The 26,784-nt window shown below is 41.4% G+C and overlaps 1 protein-coding gene across 1 annotated transcript in view; it reads right to left on the bottom strand.

Annotated features, from left to right (window-relative positions):
- The window catches only part of LOC138357549 (pregnancy zone protein-like), a 657,491-nt gene that overhangs the window by 18,924 nt on the left and 611,783 nt on the right, over window positions 1–26,784 (bottom strand). Inside the window, exons 13-14 of the mRNA XM_069314408.1 lie at window positions 7,476–7,546; window positions 2,361–2,418 (exon numbers count right to left, since the gene is read on the bottom strand). Of these exons, the coding sequence (XP_069170509.1) occupies window positions 2,361–2,418; window positions 7,476–7,546 (129 nt within the window). The remainder of the gene's footprint in view (window positions 1–2,360; window positions 2,419–7,475; window positions 7,547–26,784) is intronic.

Here is a 26,784-nt window from a genome sequence, read left to right on the forward strand (position 1 = left end):
GACGTACTTAGCAGAAGGCCTATGCGTCAGGATGTATTCCTCAGCCATGGTGGCTGCCGCACTCAAGGTCTCTACCTGCTGCTCTTCTAAGTATGTCTTGAGGTCTCCAGACAAACAATCCTTGAAGTCCTCTAACAGTATGAGCTGCTCGAGGTCTTCTTTGGTCTCCACCTTCCGAGAGGCACACCATTCCTGGAAAAGCCGCTCCTTGATTGTGGCGAATTCGGTGAAAGTGTGCTCTGAGGTCTTCTTCAGGTTTCTAAACTTTTGCCTGTACGCCTCAGGTACCAATTGGTACGCCATGAGCACGACCTTCTTCACCTTGTCATAATCGCCGGAGTCGTCAAGGGACAACGTGGAGTAGGCGATTTGGGCCTTCCCAGTCAAGACTGACTGTATCATGATGGCCCAATTCTCCAAAGAGGCAGCGACTTTCTCGAAGGCCGCAAAGAACTTTGACACTTCCTTCTCATTGAATTTTGGGACCATTTTGATGTTCCTTACCGGATCGAAAACACGTTTCCATTCTTAGCCTCCCACCACCTAACTGCAATACTTCTAGTTCATGTTGTCTCTGTCTTTCTTTTTCTTCTGTCTCTCGCTGTTTCTTTTCCCTTTCTCGCTCTTCTCTTCTTTCTTCTCGTTCTAATTCTAAACGCCTTATCTCTAATTCTTTATCTTGTCTCTCTCTTTCCATTTCTAATTTCTTCCATTCTATCTCGCGATTTATTTCCAAGGCACGCATTTTGACTGTTAGCAAGCTAATATTCAGCTCACCTGCATCGCTGTCAATGTCGCTGCCTTTATCTTCCTTTTCAGTGGAAGCTATTTCTTCACTTTTTGTACCTTGTGCCTCGCCTTCCTGTTTTTCCTCGGCCTTCAAATGCCGGTGAACCTTGGACAAGATCTCCACACGGGAATCACTGGCACGGATCTTGATCTCCAGGTAGGCACTCACCAGTACGAGTTCCTGTTTGCCCAGATATTTCAATCTGGCAAGACAGTCCTCCCTGTTCAGAAAAGCCTGAACATCGTCCAGATCGTCTATGGTCGCTTTTTCCACCATCGTCACTTGGTACACTAGCACTTAACACACCGCTTCACTTTAGCACTTGGCGCACCGAGTACGCCAAGTGCTAAAGTGCCTACGCCTACGTCAATATTGCACTTAGCCACTCCGAGCACCGCACAGGACGTTTAACGTCCTAAGTCCTCACCACCCCTGTCAAACATACTTGACAAGGGGTCGGATCCCGCTGGGGATGCCAATTATGTTACGGCCCTCTCGGGTTGCAACCGGGTTCTTTCTCTGATGTTGTTAGAGGTAGGGTATCCGGCCCCAAGCTAGTAGTGGCTTTCAAGGGATGTTATCCGTAACGCAAGTAAATTAAAGGGGAAGGGAGACAAAGACAAAAACTTAATAATATAATTATTACCGTCACCATAAATAATATATAAAAGGTTACACAGGGGAGGGGTATAAACACTATTGTACAACGTAGTCTTCTTCTGAAGACTCTGGACGTTCACGGTGCTCAACAATGCTAAGCTCTTGGTCCTCTTGTGGCCTCACTATGAATCTTTCGATCCTCTTGAGTCTACCCTGGCCACAGGTCAGCCAAATCACAGTTCCACTGGGGGCACCGTCGTGGAGGCCATCAACCACAAATCCAGCTTGGCGCTGGCAGGTTGCAATCCGCAACGCTGGTTAGGCCACTCCACGACCGATACTAGGGTAGCGAGCCCTAGTCAGGAGCCTCGTGTGATCCCACAGATCACTCTCCTCACCACAACACCCCAGTGGTTAAGCGTCTCCACCAGTCAGTCCCGGGTACAACAATCCCTCAGCTGCCACGTCACAGGCCGGCTAACACCTCAGTGTTCATCCGGGGGGTGACTCACAGCTGCTGCAGCAAATACTAGGAGACAAGACGGCTGCCTTGGATAGACTGATCCCACTTCCATTACAGCAGTCCCAGGTCGACTCTGTAATCAGACACGTCATCAGTACCGGTTACACTCTAGGGCATTTCACTTACCGGCTTAGACACAAACGCCCACCTATCCACTCCATAGATGGCGTTGCTGTCTAAGCGCCACCTCACCAGAGGTCAGCAGCGGCTGTGTTATGAGCTGATCAGGACGGGAAACTAGCCCTTGTGGCTGGTATTTCTCGTCCTCACTAGATGGCGCCGTCCATTTGGAGGGGGTTTCGGGAGCTGACCCACAGATGGCGCGGTCGTCACTGCTCTGTGCTCGGACGCTGGTCTCGGGTCCGTAACACAGCTGAATGATAAAATAAATATTGATAATTTTGACATTGGGAAGAGAGGCCGTTGATGAAGAGAAGTGAACATTACCTTCCTCACACGGTCTCGTCTCTAGTGTCAAGTCGCTGAAGACGAACAAACCAGAGTTCTGAAAAACAAATTAAAGAATTAATACATGTTTTACAATGGCAGAAAGGCATCACAAATAACGGAGACTATAAGAACTATATTTATTACAAAACTTACCAAGAACATCAATACCAATAATAATTCAAACGATAATGTCAAGAAACTTCACTAACTGCTAGAAAGTTAAGCTGTATAATATATCTGGCATTGTCTCCAGTTGTTTTAATACGAATCAATGCTACTATTAGTACGTCCTTCACACGATGATAACTGAATATTAGGCAAGACTCGAGGTCAGCAAAGACCCAAGCAAGAGCTTCCAGGAGGTCAGCAAAGACCCAAGCAAGAGCTTCCAGGAGGTCAGCAAAGACCCAAGCAAAAGCTTCCAGGAGGTCAGCAAAGACCCAAGCAAGAGCTTCCAGGAGGTCAGCAAAGTCCCAAACAAGAGCTTCCAGGGGGTCAGCAAAGACCCAAACAAGAGCTTCCAGGAGGTCAGCAAAGACCCAAGCAAGAGCTTCCATGAGGTCAGCAAAGACCCAAGCAAGAGCTTTCAGGAGGTCAGCAAAGACCCAAGCAAGAGCTTCCAGGAGGTCAGCAAAAGACCCAAGCAAGAGCTTCCAGGAGGTCAGCAAAAACCCAAGCAAGAGCTTCCCGGAGGTCAGCAAAGACCCAAGCAAGAGCTTCCAGGAGGTCAGCAAAGACCAAAGCAAGAGCTTCCGGGAGGTCGATGATGACCCAAGCAAGAGCTTCCAGGAGGTCTGTGATAAACCAAGCAAGAGCTTCCAGGAGGTCAGTGATGAACCAAGGAAGAGCTTCCAGGAGGTCAGCGATGAACCAAGCAAGAGCTTCCAGGAGGTAAGCGATGAACCAAGCAAGAGCTTCCAGGAGGTAAGCGATGAACCAAGCAAGAGCTTCCAGGAGGTAAGCGATGAACCAAGCAAGAGCTTCCAGGAAAAATGTACAATACCGTTCCAGCACTCGCCACCTGAAGATGTGAACATACACGAGACCACTCTCAAGGAAGTCATTGTAGCTGCAGCAAAGCAATTCCAGTCATCATCCCAGATAATACAAAACGAAAGAAATATTAGTTCTACAGTTAAGAAGTTAAAGAGGAAGAGCTGAGTCAACATCTTTAGAAAGCCTCTGAAAGAAAGAAGAACTCTGCTAAGAGCAGTGATATCTGAAGCAAGATAGTTTCTAAAGAGATGAAAGAACCAAGATAGTTTGAGTGGTGTCAAATTCTAAATGAACATAATAGTCTCGGAGAGACATTAGGCCAGATTAAAGCCATATCAGTGTGACCATTCCGACCACAGACATATATTCAACCATTACAAGAGGCTGAGACACTTCCTCTCCAATTTCCAGAGAGAGCAGCTTAAACATCAGCGTACTGCAACGGTCAGAACAAGTAAATCATGAGAGGTTGACAGCCAATCATGAGAACATAGCTACATTCAACGAATGAGGCACTCCCTTCACCAAACAAGAAGGTTCTCCCGCTGGAGAATAAGCCATATTGGACGCTATAGATGCATCTGGGGTAAACTACCGACCTCTTAGAAGAAAGCAGACATAATTCCGTTTCCTAAGCCAAAAGAACCTGGCAATTATAGACCCATTATCATCATGTTGCAGGACTGAAGGTCTTAAATAGGCTTCTGTGGAAAACTGGAGGTCTGCATTAGTACATATTTGACTTCACTAGAGCAGTAGGTACTGCCAACGGCATAGCAACATTACTAGGAACAGTTAACTCAGGTTCTGCTATAATAATCTCCGTATATTTAGTGAAAGGATTCGAACTTGCAAGTCCGCAATCAATTTTAAAGATGTTAAAAAAAAAGTGTCGGAGGAAAACTGCCTTGATTCAAAATTTCCTGAAAGGTATGCCAGAGTAAACCTGCAAGGCCAAGTGTCAGGTTACCAGTTGCATGAGAATGGGACTCCACAAGGAGGAGTTACAGACTCAGTGCTAGTCATTAACATCCTTATGAAAAACCTCGCTTCCCTGACATTTCCAGAAAGGGTTAAATTCCTAAGCTATGCTGATGTATCATTAGTCGTCACAGGTCCTTCTCTTTTGAATAAAGTCCAAATGACGCTAGATAAAGTAACATTTGAATGCTGCATTTTTGGGCAAAAAATATCTGCACATAAATCTAAAGCAATGAGACTGGGTGGCAATAATCAGGAGTCACCTAGGCATTCAAGACATTAATCTTAAGGGGTTACACAATATCAATATCTCGGAGAATAAATTGGTTCTAAAAACCATTCAACAAGCAAATTTAATGTCTGAAGGAGAAACCAAAATCACGACTGAATATAATGAAAATAATCACAGGGCCCCATCCAGGAGCGAGACACAGAGTGTTAATAATGTTTAACATACACACCGTTCATTCCATAGTTGATTATGCAGCGCTCGCCTTACTCACCCTTTCTCCTGGGCAGTGGGCAATGGTTGAGGGTATTCAAATTGATGCAATGCGAGTCATAACAGGGACTCCCAGATGGACTAAAATACAGAACCTAAGACTAGAAACTAAACTAACATGGGTTGAAATAATGGTAAAAGGGCCTGCTGCCTGCATGCTGACCTAGATATTGACTAGACTAATAATCAGTTCACTCAAATATATAATCACTATAGAAGTTACTTTGGATAAAAGAGCTTTAAAAAAAAAACAGGTGGACTCTCCATGCAATACATTCAAAATTATAAATAGAATTAGAAAGGGATAGCACGAAATACACGCAGACCTCGTCTTGCAGCCCCATGGGAATCACTGGCACCAAACAAAGATTATGACTCTTTAAGTAAATAAAGAACTAGACTAATCCTCATCGTCTATGCATCATTGCACAGATGAATATAGAATCAAACTTGGCATCTGAAAGCATCATTTACTTCACAGATGGATCAGTAGACCAGCAGGGACAAGAAACCGGAGCTGCAGTTAAGGCAGGAAAGTTTGTAGTTAGATGGAAACTCTCAAACGGGTGTTCAACTTCTCAAACAGAGATGCTAGCCATTCAAAAGGCTTTGGAACATGCTCTTGCTGAGCACCAACAACATGTTATCATACACACAGATTCGAGAACTGTCATTGAAATCTTGCAACAAGAACACATACATGACAACATCCATCTGATCACAAATGTCATATCATTAATACAAACACCCATACGTCAAGACCGTCGGATACACCAGAGACCCGCTAGAGAGAAATGGTCAACTCGACCACACCTGAGACCCAACAGAGAGAACTGGTCAACTCGACCACACTAGAGACCCACCAGAGAGAACTGGTCAACTCGACCACACCAGAGACCCACCAGAGAGAACTGGTCAACTCGACCATACCAGAGAAAACGGGTCCACTCAACCACACCAGAGAAAACTGGTCAACTCGACCATACCAGAGACCCACCAGTGAAAACTCGTCAACTCGACCACAACAGAGACCAACCAAGTCGCCATTACAGAACAGGACGGCAGGTAACACCTAACCTAAAACTCCTGACCTAAAACTTCTGAAATGCGAAAAGGTTAATTAAAGTTGACCACATTCCGCCAGGCCGCCGGCAGACAACTTGGCAGGTACGTACATCATGGGTCCAGGAGCTGGCAAACATATTGTCATTAAACGGGATTTAATGAGGTACCTGAGGGAGATAGAGAATGAACTACCACTATACGACCTATCCCAGTCAATCCTCCTGTTTCCGTTGTATAGTAACGATAGCGACCATAGTACATATACCGACGTACACCGCAGTTAGGAAGTAGAAATCGGTACTTTTGAATTAGAAAAACCGGAAAAAATTTCCGATTTTTGTTGTAAAGACAAACTCACGTAACCTAACCTCCCTAGGCCTAACTCACGTTATATGAGGTCTAATATAGTGCATAAGGGAGCTTTACTAGCAATATATAGTTTGTTTTTTACCTTCATTTTTCGGACTATAATGCGAATGGTATTATTATTTACTATTTACTTTACCATTATACAGTGTAATGAATAGTACCATATTCTACTCGCTAATTGCCTAGTATGTCAAGTTTTATTCTATTGTGCTCATGGTTACAAAAGGTGCTATCTGAACAAGAGGATGGGTTACCTAGCCCTAGCAACCTCTAAGGCGTGTTGCTAGGGGGATGAGAGCAGTGTGAGACACGCTGACAGTGGGAGACTCACACTGATAGTGTGAAACACACTTATAGTGTGACACACACTGACAGTGGGAGACTCACACTGATAGTGTGTGACACACTTATAGTGTTGGACACACTGATAGTGTGAGACTCACACTGACAGTGTGAGACTCACACTGATAGTGTGAAACACACTTATAGTGTAAGACACACTGATAGTGTGTCACTGATAGTGTGAGGCACACTTATAGTGTGAGACTCACTGATAGTGTGAGACTTACTAATAGTGTGAGACACAGTGACAGTGTGAGACTCACTGATAGTGTGAGACACACTGATAGTGTGACACACACTGATAGTGTGACACACACTGATAGTGTGAGACTCACTGATAGTATGAGACACACTGATAGAGTGAGACTCACACTGATAGTGAGACTCACACTGATAGTGTGAGACTCACACTGACAGTGTGTCACTGATAGTGTGAGACACACTGCTAGTGTGAGACTCACTGATAGTGTGAGACACACTGATAGTGTAAGACACACTGATAGTGTGTCACTGATAGTGTGAGACACACTGATAGTGTGAGACTCACTGATAGTGTGAGACACACTGATAGTGTAAGGCACACTGATAGTGTGACACACACTGATAGTGTGACACACACTGATAGTGTGAGATACACACTGATAGTGTGAGACACACACTGATAATGTGAGACACACACTGATAGTGTGAGACACACACTGATAGTGTGAGACACACACTGATAGTGTGAGACACACACTGATAGTGTGAGACACACACTGATAGTGTGAAACACACACTGATAGTGAGACACACACTGATAGTGAGACACACACTGATAGTGTGGTAACTCACAATAAATGACAATAATAACTCACGTCAAACATGTGGAGAGCGTCGACGTATTCACTATAGTAGTGATATCTTTCTGGGTCTAATGTTGCAAATTCTGTAGAGTTAAAAAATTTAATGAATTGATAGTGAAATTTATAAAATATATAAATTTTATTGTACATCATATGAGCATCATATGATGTACAATATATTAAAAATATTGTACATCATATAAGCAAATGAGAGCTCTGGTCCATGATAACTAACTCCACCCAGCACCAAGTGAGTCAACTGAGAGCTCTGGTCCATAATAACTAACTCCACCCAGCACCTAGTGAGTCAACTGAGAGCTCTGGTCCATGATAACTAACTCCACCCAGCACCTAGTGAGTCAACTGAGAGCTCTGGTCCATGATAACTAACTCCACCCAGCACCTAGTGAGTCAACTGAGAGCTCTAGTCCATGATAACTAACTCCACCCAGCACCTAGTGAGTCAACTGAGAGCTCTGGTCCATGACAACTAACTCCACCCAGCACCTAGTGAGTCAACTGAGAGCTCTGGTCCATGATAACTAACTCCACCCAGTACCTAGTGAGTCAACTGAGAGCTCTGGTCCATGATAACTAACTCCACCCAGCACCTAGTGAGTCAACTGAGAGTTCTGGTCCATGATAACTAACTCCACCCAGCACCTTGTGAGTCAACTGAGAGCTCTGGTCCATGATAACTAACTCCACCCAGCACCTAGTGAGTCATCTGAGAGCTCTGGTCCATGATAACTAACTCCACCCAGCACCTAGTGAGTCAACTGAGAGCTCTGGTCCATGATAACTAACTCCACCCAGCACCTAGTGAGTCAACTGAGAGCTCTGGTCCATGGTAACTTTTTTTTTTTTTTTTTTTTTTTTTGAGATATATACAAGAGTTGTTACATTTTTGTACAGCCACTAGTACGCGTAGCGTTTCGGGCAAGTCCTTAATCCTATGGTCCCTGGAATACGATCCCCTGCCGCGAAGAATCGTTTTTTCATCCAAGTACACATTTTACTGTTGCGTTAAACAGAGGCTACAGTTAAGGAATTGCGCCCAGTAAATCCTCCCCGGCCAGGATTCGAACCCATGACATAGCGCTCGCGGAACGCCAGGCGAGTGTCTTACCACTACACAACGGAGACTGTAAACTCTGTAAACTAACTCCACCCAGCACCTAGTGAGTCAAGTGAGAGCTCTGGTCCATGATAACTAACTCCACCCAGCACCTAGTGAGTCAACTGAGAACTCTGTTCCATGAGAACTAACTCTACCCAGCACCTAGTGAGTCAAGTGAGAGCTCTGGTCCATGATAACTAACTCCACCCAGCACCTAGTGAGTCAACTGAGAGCTCTGGTCCATGATAACTAACTCCACCCAGCACCTAGTGAGTCAACAATTATGTATAGGACTGCACCTTATAATATATTTGGAACAAATTATTTAACAGCTTTAACGTGAGCAAAAGTTAGGAAGATTTATTTGCCAAAAAATGCAGATAACGGATCAACGTTAATCATGTATAACTCTCCTCACCTTCATGTATAACTCTCCACACTTTCATGTATAACTCTCCTCACCTTCATGTATAACTCTCCTCACCTTCATGTACAACTCTCCACACCTTCATGTATAACTCTCCTCACTTTCATGTATAACTCTCCTCACCTTCATGTATAACTCTCCTCACCTTCATGTATAACTCTCCACACCTTCATGTATAACTCTCCACACCTTCATGTATAACTCTCCTCACCTTCATGTATAACTCTCCACACCTTCATGTATAACTCTCCTCACCTTCATGTATAACTCTCCTCACCTTCATGTATAACTCTCCTCACCTTCATGTATAACTCTCCACACCTTCATGTATAACTCTCCTCACCTTCATGTATAACACTCCTCACCTTCATGTATAACTCTCCACACCTTCATGTATAACTCTCCACACCTTCATGAATAACTCTCCACACCTTCATGTATAACTCTCCACACCTTCATGTATAACTCTCCACACCTTCATGTATAACTCTCCACACCTTCATGTATAACTCTCCTCACCTTCATGTATAACTCTCCTCACCTTCATGTATAACTCTCCACACCTTCATGTATAACACTCCTCACCTTCATGTATAACTCTCCTCACCTTCATGTATAACTCTCCTCACCTTCATGTATAACTCTCCACACCTTCATGTATAACTCTCCTCACCTTCATGTATAACTCTCCTCACCTTCATGTATAACTCTCCACACCTTCATGTATAACTCTCCACACCTTCATGTATAACTCTCCACACCTTCATGTATAACTCTCCACACCTTCATGTATAACTCTCCTCACCTTCATGTATAACTCACCACACCTTCATGTATAACTCTACACACCTTCATGTATAACTCTCCACACCTTCATGTATAACTCACCACACCTTCATTTATAACTCTACACACCTTCATGTATAACTCTACACACCTTCATGTACAACTCTCCTCACCTTCATGTATAACTCTCCTCACCTTCATGTATAACTCTCCACACCTTCATGTATAACTCTCCTCACCTTCATGTATAACTCTCCACACCTTCATGTATAACTCACCACACCTTCATGTATAACTCTACACACCTTCATGTATAACTCTCCACACCTTCATGTATAACTCTCCTCACCTTCATGTATAACTCTCCACACCTTCATGTATAACTCTACACACCTTCATGTATAACTCTACACACCTTCATGTATAACTCTCCACACCTTCATGTATAACTCTCCACACCTTCATGTATAACTCACCACACCTTCATGTATAACTCTCCACACCTTCATGTATAACTCTCCACACCTTCATGTATAACTCTCCACACCTTGATGTATAACTCTCCACACCTTCATGTATAACTCTCCTCACCTTCATGTATAACTCACCACACCTTCATGTATAACTCTACACACCTTCATGTATAACTCTACACACCTTCATGTATAACTCTACACACCTTCATGTATAACTCTACACACCTTCATGTATATCTCACCACACCTTCAAGTATAACTCTCCACACCTTCATGTATAACTCTCCACACCTTCATGTAAACTCACCACACCTTCATGTATAACTCTCCACACCTTCATGTATAACTCACCACACCTTCATGTATAACTCACCACACCTTCATGTATAACTCTCCACACCTTCATGTATAACTCTCCACACCTTCATGTATAACTCTCCACACCTACATGTATAACTCTCCACACCTTCATGTATTACTCTCCACACCTTCATGTATAATTCTCCACACCTTCTTGTAATACTCTCCACATCTTCATGTATCACTCTCCACACCTTCATGTATTACTCTCCACACCTTCATGTATAACTCTCCACACCTTCATGTATAACTCTCCACACCTTCATGTATAACTCTCCACATCTTCATGTATCACTCTCAACACCTTCATGTATAACTCTCCTCACCTTCATGTATAACTCTTCACACCTTCATGTATTACTCTCCACATCTTCATATATCACTCTCCACACCTTCATGTATTACTCTCCACACCTTCATGTATAACTCTTCACACCTTCATGTATAACTCTCCACACCTTCATGTATTACTCTCCACATCTTCATATATCACTCTCCACACCTTCATGTATTACTCTCCACACCTTCATGTATAACTCTCCACACCTTCATGTATAACTCTCCACACCTTCATGTATTACTCTCCACATCTTCATGTATCACTCACCACACCTTTATGTATAACTCTACACACCTTCATGTATAACTCTCCACACCTTCATGTATAACTCTCCACACCTTCATGTATAACTCTCCACACCTTCATATATAACTCTCCACACCTTCATGTATAACTCTCCACACCTTCATGTATTACTCTCCACACCTTCATGTATAACTCTCCACACCTTCATGTATAACTCTCCTCACCTTCATGTATAACTCACCACACCTTCATGTATAACTCTACACACCTTCATGTATAACTCTACACACTTTCATGTATAACTCTACACACCCTCATGTATAACTCTACACACCTTCATGTATATCTCACCACACCTTCATGTATAACTTTCCTCAACTTCATGTATAACTCTCCACACCTTCATGTAAACTCACCACACCTTCATGTATAACTCTCCACACCTTCATGTATTACTCACCACACCTTCATGTATAACTCACCACACCTTCATGTATAACTCTCCACACCTTCATGTATAACTCTCCACACCTTCATGTATAACTCTACACACCTACATGTATAACTCTCCACACCTTCATGTATTACTCTCCACACCTTCATGTATAACTCTCCACACCTTCATGTATTACTCTCCACATCTTCATGTATCACTCTCCACACCTTCATGCATAACTCTCCACACCTTCATGTATAACTCTCCACACCTTCATGTATAACTCTCCACATTTCATGTAAAACTCTCCACACCTACATGTATAACTTTCCACACCTACATGTATTACTCTCCACATCTTCATGTTTAACTCTTCACACCTTCATATATAACTCACCACACCTTCATGTATAACTCTCCACACCTTCAAGTATTACTCTCCACATCTTCATGTATCACTCTCCACACCTTCATGTATAACTCTCCACATCTTCATGTATCACTCTCCACACCTTCATGTATAACTCTCCACACCTTCATGTATAACTCTCCACACCTTCATGTAAAACTCTCCACACCTACATGTATACCTTTCCACACCTACATGTATTACTCTCCACATCTTCATGTATAACTCTTCACACCTTCATGTATTACTCTCCACACCTTCATGTATTACTCTCCACATCTTCATGTATCACTCTCCACACCTTCATGTATTACTCTCCACACCTTCATGTATAACTCTCCACACCTTCATGTATAACTCTCCACACCTTCATGTATAACTCTCCACACCTACATGTATAACTCTCCACACCTTCATGTATTACTCTCCACACCTTCATGTATAATTCTCCACACCTTCTTGTAATACTCTCCACATCTTCATGTATCACTCTCCACACCTTCATGTATTACTCTCCACACCTTCATGTATAACTCTCCACACCTTCATGTATAACTCTCCACGCCTTCATGTATAACTCTCCACATCTTCATGTATCACTCACAACACCTTCATGTATAACTCTCCTCACCTTCATGTATAACTCTCCACACCTACTTGTATTACTCTCCACATCTTCATGTATAACTCTTCACACCTTCATACATAACTCACCACACCTTCATGTATAACTCTCCACACCTTCATGTATTACTCTCCACATCTTCATATATCACTCTCCACACCTTCATGTATTACTCTCCACACCTTCATGTATAACTCTCCACACCTTCATGTATAACTCTCCACACCTTCATGTATTACTCTCCACATCTTCATATATCACTCTCCACACCTTCATGTATTACTCTCCACACCTTCATGTATAACTCTCCACACCTTCATGTATAACTCTCCACACCTTCATGTATTACTCTCCACATCTTCATGTATCACTCACCACACCTTTATGTATAACTCTACACACCTTCATGAATAACTCTCCACACCTTCATGTATAACTCTCCACACCTTCATGTATAACTCTCCACACCTTCATGTATAACTCTCTACACCTTCATGTATAACTCTCCACACCTTCATGTATAACTCTCCACACCTTCATGTATAACTCTCCACACCTTCATGTATAACTCTCCTCACCTTCATGTATAACTCACCACACCTTCATGTATAACTCTACACACCTTCATGTATAACTCTACACACCTTCATGTATAACTCTACACACCCTCATGTATAACTCTACACACCTTCATGTATGTCTCACCACACCTTCATGTATAACTTTCCACACCTTCATGTATAACTCTCCACACCTTCATGTAAACTCACCACACCTTCATGTATAACTCTCCACACCTTCATGTATAACTCACCACACCTTCATGTATAACTCACCACACCTTCATGTATAACTCTCCACACCTTCATGTATAACTCTCCACACCTTCATGTATAACTCTACACACCTACATGTATAACTCTCCACACCTTCATGTATTACTCTCCTCACCTTCATGTATAACTCTCCACACCTTCATGTATTACTCTCCACATCTTCATGTATCACTCTCCACACCTTCATGCATAACTCTCCACACCTTCATGTATAACTCTGCACACCTTCATGTATAACTCTCCACATTTCATGTAAAACTCTCCACACCTACATGTATAACTTTCCACACCTACATGTATTACTCTCCACATCTTCATGTATAACTCTTCACACCTTCATATATAACTCACCACACCTTCATGTATAACTCTCCACACCTTCATGTATTACTCTCCACATCTTCATGTATCACTCTCCACACCTTCATGTATAACTCTCCACACCTTCATGTATAACTCTCCACACCTTCATGTAAAACTCTCCACACCTACATGTATAACTTTCCACACCTACATGTATTACTCTCCACATCTTCATGTATAACTCTTCACACCTTCATATATAACTCACCACACCTTCATGTATAACTCTCCACACCTTCATGTATTACTCTCCACATCATCATGTATCACTCTCCACACCTTCATGTATTACTCTCCACACCTTCATGTATAACTCTCCACACCTTCATGTATAACTCTCCACACCTTCATGTATTACTCTCCACATCTTCATGTATCACTCACCACATCTTTATGTATAACTCTACACACCTTCATGTATAACTCTCCACACCTTCATGTATAACTCACCACACCTTCATGTATAACTCTCCACACCTTCATGTATAACTCTCCACACCTTTATGTATAACTCTCCACACCTTCATGTATAACTCGCCACACCTTCATGTATAACTCTCCACACCTTCATGTATAACTCTCCTCACCTTCATGTATAACTCACCACACTTCCATGTATAACTCTACACACCTTCATGTATAACTCACCACGCCTTCATGTATAACTCTCCACACCTTCATGTATAACTCTCCACACCTTCATGTATAACTCTCCACACCTACATGTATAACTCTCCACACCTTCATGTATTACTCTCCACACCTTCATGTATAACTCTCTACACCTTCATGTATTACTCTCCACATCTTCATGTATCACTCTCCACACCTTCATGCATAACTCTCCACACCTTCATGTATAACTCTCCACACCTTCATGTATAACTCTCCACATTTCATGTAAAACTCTCCACACCTACATGTATAACTTTCCACACCTACATGTATACTCTCCACATCTTCATGTATAACTCTTCACACCTTCATATATAACTCACCACACCTTCATGTATAACTCTCCACACCTTCATGTATTACTCTCCACATCTTCATGTATCACTCTCCACACCTTTATGTATAACTCTCCACACCTTCATGTATAACTCTCCACACCTTCATGTAAAACTCTCCACACCTACATGTATAACTTTCCACACCTACATGTATTACTCTCCACATCTTCATGTATAACTCTTCACACCTTCATATATAACTCACCACACCTTCATGTATAACTCTCCACACCTTCATGTATTACTCTCCACATCTTCCTGTATCACTCTCCACACCTTCATGTATTACTCTCCACACCTTCATGTATAACTCTCCACACCTTCATGTATAACTCTACACACCTTCATGTATAACTCTACACACCTTCATGTATAACTCTACACACCTTCATGTATAACTCTACACACCTTCATGTATATCTCACCACACCTTCAAGTATAACTCTCCACACCTTCATGTATAACTCTCCACACCTTCATGTAAACTCACCACACCTTCATGTATAACTCTCCACACCTTCATGTATAACTCACCACACCTTCATGTATAACTCACCACACCTTCATGTATAACTCTCCACACCTTCATGTATAACTCTCCACACCTTCATGTATAACTCTCCACACCTACATGTATAACTCTCCACACCTTCATGTATTACTCTCCACACCTTCATGTATAATTCTCCACACCTTCTTGTAATACTCTCCACATCTTCATGTATCACTCTCCACACCTTCATGTATTACTCTCCACACCTTCATGTATAACTCTCCACACCTTCATGTATAACTCTCCACACCTTCATGTATAACTCTCCACATCTTCATGTATCACTCTCAACACCTTCATGTATAACTCTCCTCACCTTCATGTATAACTCTCCACACCTACTTGTATTACTCTCCACATCTTCATGTATAACCCTTCACACCTTCATACATAACTCACCACACCTTCATGTATAACTCTTCACACCTTCATGTATTACTCTCCACATCTTCATATATCACTCTCCACACCTTCATGTATTACTCTCCACACCTTCATGTATAACTCTCCACACCTTCATGTATAACTCTCCACACCTTCATGTATTACTCTCCACATCTTCATATATCACTCTCCACACCTTCATGTATTACTCTCCACACCTTCATGTATAACTCTCCACACCTTCATGTATAACTCTCCACACCTTCATGTATTACTCTCCACATCTTCATGTATCACTCACCACACCTTTATGTATAACTCTACACACCTTCATGTATAACTCTCCACACCTTCATGTATAACTCTCCACACCTTCATGTATAACTCTCCACACCTTCATGTATAACTCTCCACACCTTCATGTATAACTCTCCACATCTTCATGTATTACTCTCCACACCTTCATGTATAACTCTCCACACCTTCATGTATAACTCTCCTCACCTTCATGTATAACTCACCACACCTTCATGTATAACTCTACACACCTTCATGTATAACTCTACACACTTTCATGTATAACTCTACACACCCTCATGTATAACTCTACACACCTTCATGTATATCTCACCACACCTTCATGTATAACTTTCCTCAACTTCATGTATAACTCTCCACACCTTCATGTAAACTCACCACACCTTCATGTATAACTCTCCACACCTTCATGTATAACTCACCACACCTTCATGTATAACTCACCACACCTTCATGTATAACTCTCCACACCTTCATGTATAACTCTCCACACCTTCATGTATAACTCTACACACCTACATGTATAACTCTCCACACCTTCATGTATTACTCTCCACACCTTCATGTATAACTCTCCACACCTTCATGTATTACTCTCCACATCTTCATGTATCACTCTCCACACCTTCATGCATAACTCTCCACACCTTCATGTATAACTCTCCACACCTTCATGCATAACTCTCCACATTTCATGTAAAACTCTCCACACCTACATGTATAACTTTCCACACCTACATGTATTACTCTCCACATCTTCATGTATAACTCTTCACACCTTCATATATAACTCACCACACCTTCATGTATAACTCTCCACACCTTCAAGTATTACTCTCCACATCTTCATGTATCACTCTCCACACCTTCATGTATAACTCTCCACATCTTCATGTATCACTCTCCACACCTTCATGTATAACTCTCCACACCTTCATGTATAACTCTCCACACCTTCATGTAAAACTCTCCACACCTACATGTATACCTTTCCACACCTACATGTATTACTCTCCACATCTTCATGTATAACTCTTCACACCTTCATATATAACTCTCCACACCTTCATGTATAACTCTCCACACCTTCATGTATTACTCTCCACATCTTCATGTATCACTCTCCACACCTTCATGTATAACTCTCCACACCTTCATGTATTACTCTCCACATCTTCATGTATCACTCTCCACACCTACATGTATACCTTTCCACACCTACATGTATTACTCTCCACATCTTCATGTATAACTCTTCACACCTTCATATATAACTCTCCACACCTTCATGTATAACTCTCCACACCTTCATGTATTACTCTCCACATCTTCATGTATCACTCTCCACACCTTCATGTATTACTCTCCACACCTTCATGTATAACTCTCCACACCTTCATGTATAACTCTCCACACCTTCATGTATAACTCTCCACACCTACATGTATAACTCTCCACACCTTCATGTATTACTCTCCACACCTTCATGTATAATTCTCCACACCTTCTTGTAATACTCTCCACATCTTCATGTATAACTCTCCACACCTTCATGTATAACTCTCCACACCTTCATGTATAACTCTCCACACCTTCATGTATAACTCTCCACACCTTCATGTATAACTCTCCACATCTTCATGTATCACTCTCAACACCTTTATGTATAACTCTCCTCACCTTCATGTATAACTCTCCACACCTACTTGTATTACTCTCCACATCTTCATGTATAACTCTTCACACCTTCATACATAACTCACCACACCTTCATGTATAACTCTCCACACCTTCATGTATTACTCTCCACATCTTCATATATCACTCTCCACACCTTCATGTATTACTCTCCACACCTTCATGTATAACTCTCCACACCTTCATGTATAACTCTCCACACCTTCATGTATTACTCTCCACATCTTCATATATCACTCTCCACACCTTCATGTATAACTCTACACACCTTCATGTATTACTCTCCACATCTTCATGTATCACTCACCACACCTTTATGTATAACTCTACACACCTTCATGTATAACTCTCCACACCTTCATGTATAACTCTCCACACCTTCATGTATAACTCTCCACACCTTCATGTATAACTCTCTACACCTTCATGTATAACTCTCCACACCTTCATGTATAACTCTCCACACCTTCATGTATAACTCTCCACACCTTCATGTATAACTCTCCTCACCTTCATGTATAACTCACCACACCTTCATGTATAACTCTACACACCTTCATGTATAACTCTACACACCTTCATGTATAACTCTACACACCCTCATGTATAACTCTACACACCTTCATGTATGTCTCACCACACCTTCATGTATAACTTTCCACACCTTCATGTATAACTCTCCACACCTTCATGTAAACTCACCACACCTTCATGTATAACTCTCCACACCTTCATGTATAACTCACCACACCTTCATGTATAACTCACCACACCTTCATGTATAACTCTCCACACCTTCATGTATAACTCTCCACACCTTCATGTATAACTCTACACACCTACATGTATAACTCTCCACACCTTCATGTATTACTCTCCACACCTTCATGTATAACTCTCCACACCTTCATGTATTACTCTCCACATCTTCATGTATCACTCTCCACACCTTCATGCATAACTCTCCACACCTTCATGTATAACTCTGCACACCTTCATGTATAACTCTCCACATTTCATGTAAAACTCTCCACACCTACATGTATAACTTTCCACACCTACATGTATTACTCTCCACACCTACATGTATAACTTTCCACACCTACATGTATTACTCTCCACATCTTCATGTATAACTCTTCACACCTTCATATATAACTCACCACACCTTCATGTATAACTCTCCACACCTTCATGTATTACTCTCCACATCTTCATGTATCACTCTCCACACCTTCATGTATAACTCTCCACACCTTCATGTATAACTCTCCACACCTTCATGTAAAACTCTCCACACCTACATGTATAACTTTCCACACCTACATGTATTACTCTCCACATCTTCATGTATAACTCTTCACACCTTCATATATAACTCACCACACCTTCATGTATAACTCTCCACACCTTCATGTATTACTCTCCACATCATCATGTATCACTCTCCACACCTTCATGTATTACTCTCCACACCTTCATGTATAACTCTCCACACCTTCATGTATAACTCTCCACACCTTCATGTATTACTCTCCACATCTTCATGTATCACTCACCACATCTTTATGTATAACTCTACACACCTTCATGTATAACTCTCCACACCTTCATGTATAACTCACCACACCTTCATGTATAACTCTCCACACCTTCATGTATAACTCTCCACACCTTTATGTGTAACTCTCCACACCTTCATGTATAACTCGCCACACCTTCATGTATAACTCTCCACACCTTCATGTATAACTCTCCTCACCTTCATGTATAACTCACCACACTTCCATGTATAACTCTACACACCTTCATGTATAACTCACCACGCCTTCATGTATAACTCTCCACACCTTCATGTATAACTCTCCACACCTTCATGTATAACTCTCCACACCTACATGTATAACTCTCCACACCTTCATGTATTACTCTCCACACCTTCATGTATAACTCTCCACACCTTCATGTATTACTCTCCACATCTTCATGTATCACTCTCCACACCTTCATGCATAACTCTCCACACCTTCATGTATAACTCTCCACACCTTCATGTATAACTCTCCACATTTCATGTAAAACTCTCCACACCTACATGTATAACTTTCCACACCTACATGTATACTCTCCACATCTTCATGTATAACTCTTCACACCTTCATATATAACTCACCACACCTTCATGTATAACTCTCCACACCTTCATGTATTACTCTCCACATCTTCATGTATCACTCTCCACACCTTTATGTATAACTCTCCACACCTTCATGTATAACTCTCCACACCTTCATGTAAAACTCTCCACACCTACATGTATAACTTTCCACACCTACATGTATTACTCTCCACATCTTCATGTATAACTCTTCACACCTTCATATATAACTCACCACACCTTCATGTATAACTCTCCACACCTTCATGTATTACTCTCCACATCTTCCTGTATCACTCTCCACACCTTCATGTATTACTCTCCACACCTTCATGTATAACTCTCCACACCTTCATGTATAACTCTCCACACCTTCATGTATTACTCTCCACATCTTCATGTATCACTCACCACACCTTTATGTATAACTCTACACACCTTCATGTATAACTCTCCACACCTTCATGTATAACTCACCACACCTTCATGCATAACTCTCCACACCTTCATGTATAACTCTCCACACCATTATGTATAACTCTCCACACCTTCATGTATAACTCTCCACACCTTCATGTATAACTCTCCACACCTTCATGTATAACTCTCCTCACCTTCATGTATAACTCACCACACTTTCATGTATAACTCTACACACCTTCATGTATAACTCTACACACCTTCATGTATAACTCTACACACCTTCATGTATAACTCTACACACCTTCATGTATATCTCACCACACCTTCATGTATAACTCTCCACACCTTCATGTATAACTCTCCACACCTTCATGTATAACTCTCCACACCTTCATGTATAATTCTCCACACCTTCATGTATAACTCTCCTCACCTTCATGTATAACTCACCACACCTTCATGTATAACTCTACACACCTTCATGTATAACTCTCCACACCTTCATGTATAACTCAGCACACCTTCATGTATAACTCTACACACCTTCATGTATAACTCTACACACCTTCATGTATAACTCTCCTCACCTTCATGTATAACTCTCCACATCTTCATGTATCACTTTCCACACCTTCATGTATTACTCTCCACACCTTCATGTATAACTCTCTACACCTTCATGTATAACTCACCACACCTTCATGTATAACTCTACACACCTTCATGTATCACTCTCCACACCTTCATGTATAACTCTCCACACCTTCATGTATAACTCTCCACACCTTCATGTATAACTCTACACACCTTCATGTATAACTCTACACACCTTCATGTATAACTCAACACACCTTCATGTATAACTCTCCACACCATCATGTATAACTCACCACACCTTCATGTATAACTCTCCACACTTTCATGTAAAACTCTCCACACCTTCATGTATAACTCTCCACACCTTCAGGTATAACTCTCCACACCTTCATGTGTAACTCTCCACACCTTCATGTATAACTCTCCACACCTTCATGTATAACTCTCCTCACCTTCATGTACAACTCACCACACCTTCATGTATAACTCTGCACACCTTCATGTATAACTCTACACACCTTCATGTATAACTCTACACACCTTCATGTATAACTCTACACACCTTCATGTATATCTCACCACACCTTCAAGTATAACTCTCCACACCTTCATGTATAACTCTCGACACCTTCATGTAAACTCACCACACCTTCATGTATAACTCTCCACACCTTCATGTATAACTCACCACACCTTCATGTATAACTCACCACACCTTCATGTATAACTCTCCACACCTTCATGTATAACTCTCCACACCTTCATGTATAACTCTCCACACCTACATGTATAACTCTCCACACCTTCATGTATTACTCTCCACATCTTCATGTATTACTCTCCACATCTTCATGTATCACTCTCCACACCTTCATGTATAACTCTCCACACCTTCATGTATAACTCTCCACACCTTCATGTAAAACTCTCCACACCTACATGTATAACTTTCCACACCTACATGTATTACTCTCCACATCTTCATGTATAACTCTTCACACCTTCATATATAACTCACCACACCTTCATGTATAACTCTCCACACCTTCATGTATTACTCTCCACATCTTCATGTATCACTCTCCACACCTTCATGTATTACTCTCCACACCTTCATGTATAACTCTCCACACCTTCATGTATAACTCTCCACACCTTCATGTATTACTCTCCACATCTTCATGTATCACTCACCACATCTTTATGTATAACTCTACACACCTTCATGTATAACTCTCCACACCTTCATGTATAACTCTCCACACCTTCATGTATAACTCTCCACACCTTCATGTATAACTCTCCTCACCTTCATGTATAACTCACCACACTTTCATGTATAACTCTACACACCTTCATGTATAACTCACCACGCCTTCATGTATAACTCTCCACACCTTCATGTATAACTCTCCACACCTTCATGTATAACTCTCCACACCTACATGTATAACTCTCCACACCTTCATGTATTACTCTCCACACCTTCATGTATAACTCTCCACACCTTCATGTATTACTCTCCACATCTTCATGTATCACTCTCCACACCTTCATGCATAACTCTCCACACCTTCATGTATAACTCTCCACACCTTCATGTATAACTCTCCACACTTCATGTAAAACTCTCCACACCTACAAGTATAACTTTCCACACCTACATGTATTACTCTCCACATCTTCATGTATAACTCTTCACACCTTCATATATAACTCACCACACCTTCATGTATAACTCTCCACACCTTCATGTATTACTCTCCACATCTTCATGTATCACTCTCCACACCTTTATGTATAACTCTCCACACCTTCATGTATAACTCTCCACACCTTCATGTAAAACTCTCCACACCTACATGTATAACTTTCCACACCTACATGTATTACTCTCCACATCTTCATGTATAACTCTTCACACCTTCATATATAACTCACCACACCTTCATGTATAACTCTCCACACCTTCATGTATTACTCTCCACATCTTCATGTATCACTCTCCACACCTTCATGTATTACTCTCCACACCTTCATGTATAACTCTCCACACCTTCATGTATAACTCTCCACACCTTCATGTATTACTCTCCACATCTTCATGTATCACTCACCACACCTTTATGTATAACTCACCACACCTTCATGTATAACTCTCCACACCTTCATGTATAACTCTCCACACCTTTATGTATAACTCTCCACACCTTCATGTATAACTCTCCACACCTTCATGTATAACTCTCCACACCTTCATGTATAACTCTCCTCACCTTCATGTATAACTCACCACACTTTCATGTATAACTCTACACACCTTCATGTATAACTCTACACACCTTCATGTATAACTCTACACACCTTCATGTATAACTCTACACACCTTCATGTATATCTCACCACACCTTCATGTATAACTCTCCACACCTTCATGTATAACTCTCCACACCTTCATGTATAACTCTCCACACCTTCATGTATAACTCTCCACACCTTCATGTATAGCTCTCCTCACCTTCATGTATAACTCACCACACCTTCATGTATAACTCTACACATCTTCATGTATAACTCTCCACACCTTCATGTATAACTCAGCACACCTTCATGTATAACTCTCCACACCTTTATGTATTACTCTCCACACCTTCATGTATAACTCTCCACACCTTCATGTATAACTCACCACACCTTCATGTATAACTCTACACACCTTCATGTATCACTCTCCACACCTTCATGTATAACTCTCCACACCTTCATGTATAACTCTCCACACCTTCATGTATAACTCTACACACCTTCATGTATAACTCTACACACCTTCATGTATAACTCTCCACACCTTCATGTATAACTCTCCACACCTTCATGTAGAACTCACCACACCTTCATGTATAACTCTCCACACCTTCATGTATAACTCTCCACACCTTCATGTATAACTCTCCACACCTTCAGGTATAACTCTCCACACCTTCATGTATAACTCTCCACACCTTCATGTATAACTCTCCACACCTTCTTGTATAACTCTCCTCACCTTCATGTACAACTCACCACACCTTCATGTATAACTCTGCACACCTTCATGTATAACTCTACACACCTTCATGTATAACTCTACACACCTTCATGTATAACTCTACACACCTTCATGTATATCTCACTACACCTTCAAGTATAACTCTCCACACCTTCATGTATAACTCTCCACACCTTCATGTATAACTCTCCACACCTTCATGTATAACTCTCCTCACCTTCATGTACAACTCACCACACCTTCATGTATAACTCTGCACACCTTCATGTATAACTCTACACACCTTCATGTATAACTCTACACACCTTCATGTATAACTCTACACACCTTCATGTATATCTCACTACACCTTCAAGTATAACTCTCCACACCTTCATGTATAACTCTCCACACCTTCATGTAAACTCACCACACCTTCATGTATAACTCTCCACACCTTCATGTATAACTCACCACACCTTCATGTATAACTCACCACACCTTCATGTATAACGCTCCACACCTTCATGTATAACTCTCCACACCTTCATGTATAACTCTCCACACCTTCATGTATAACTCACCACACCTTCATGTATAACGCTCCACACCTTCATGTATAACTCTCCACACCTTCATGTATAACTCTCCACACCTACATGTATAACTCTCCACACCTTCATGTATTACTCTCCACACCTTCATGTATAATTCTCCACACCTTCATGTATTACTCTCCACATCTTCATGTATTACTCTCCACATCTTCATGTATCACTCTCCACACCTTCATGCATAACGCTCCACACCTTCATGTATAACTCTCCACACCTTCATGTATAACTCTCCACATTTCATGTAAAACTCTCCACACCTACATGTATAACTTTCCACACCTACATGTATTACTCTCCACATCTTCATGTATCACTCTCCACACCTTCATGTATAACTCTCCACACCTTCATGTATAACTCTCCACACCTTCATGTAAAACTCTCCACACCTACATGTATAACTTTCCACACCTTCATGTATAACTCTCCACACCTTCATGTATAACTCTCCACACCTTCATGTAAAACTCTCCACACCTACATGTATAACTTTCCACACCTACATGTATTACTCTCCACATCTTCATGTATAACTCTTCACACCTTCATATATATCTCACCACACCTTCATGTATAACTCTCCACACCTTCATGTATTACTCTCCACATCTTCATGTATCACTCTCCACACCTTCATGTATTACTCTCCACACCTTCATGTATAACTCTCCACACCTTCATGTATAACTCTCCACACCTTCATGTATTACTCTCCACATCTTCATGTATCACTCACCACACCTTTATGTATAACTCTACACACCTTCATGTATAACTCTCCACACCTTCATGTATAACTCACCACACCTTCATGTAAAACTCTCCACACCTACATGTATAACTTTCCACACCTTCATGTATAACTCTCCACACCTTCATGTATAACTCTCCACACCTTCATGTATAACTCTACACACCTTCATGTATAACTCTACACACCTTCATGTATAACTCTACACACCTTCATGTATATCTCACTACACCTTCAAGTATAACTCTCCACACCTTCATGTATAACTCTCCACACCTTCATGTAAACTCACCACACCTTCATGTATAACTCTCCACACCTTCATGTATAACTCACCACACCTTCATGTATAACTCACCACACCTTCATGTATAACGCTCCACACCTTCATGTATAACTCTCCACACCTTCATGTATAACTCTCCACACCTTCATGTATAACTCACCACACCTTCATGTATAACGCTCCACACCTTCATGTATAACTCTCCACACCTTCATGTATAACTCTCCACACCTACATGTATAATTCTCCACACCTTCATGTATTACTCTCCACACCTTCATGTATAATTCTCCACACCTTCATGTATTACTCTCCACATCTTCATGTATTACTCTCCACATCTTCATGTATCACTCTCCACACCTTCATGCATAACGCTCCACACCTTCATGTATAACTCTCCACACCTTCATGTATAACTCTCCACATTTCATGTAAAACTCTCCACACCTACATGTATAACTTTCCACACCTACATGTATTACTCTCCACATCTTCATGTATCACTCTCCACACCTTCATGTATAACTCTCCACACCTTCATGTATAACTCTCCACACCTTCATGTAAAACTCTCCACACCTACATGTATAACTTTCCACACCTTCATGTATAACTCTCCACACCTTCATGTATAACTCTCCACACCTTCATGTATTACTCTCCACATCTTCATGTATCACTCACCACACCTTTATGTATAACTCTACACACCTTCATGTATAACTCTCCACACCTTCATGTATAACTCACCACACCTTCATGTATAACTCTCCACACCTTCATGTATAACTCTCCACATCTTTATGTATAACTCTCCACACCTTCATGTATAACTCTCCACACCTTCATGTATAACTCTCCACACCTTCATGTATAACTCTCCTCACCTTCATGTATAACTCACCACACTTTCATGTATAACTCTACACACCTTCATGTATAACTCTCCTCACCTTCATGTATAACTCACCACACCTTCATGTATAACTCTACACACCTTCATGTATAACTCTCCACACCTTCATGTATAACTCAGCACACCTTCATGTATAACTCTACACACCTTCA

Source organism: Procambarus clarkii, chromosome 79 (genome assembly GCF_040958095.1).
Source record: "Procambarus clarkii isolate CNS0578487 chromosome 79, FALCON_Pclarkii_2.0, whole genome shotgun sequence".
Taxonomy (NCBI): Eukaryota; Metazoa; Arthropoda; class Malacostraca; order Decapoda; family Cambaridae; genus Procambarus; species Procambarus clarkii.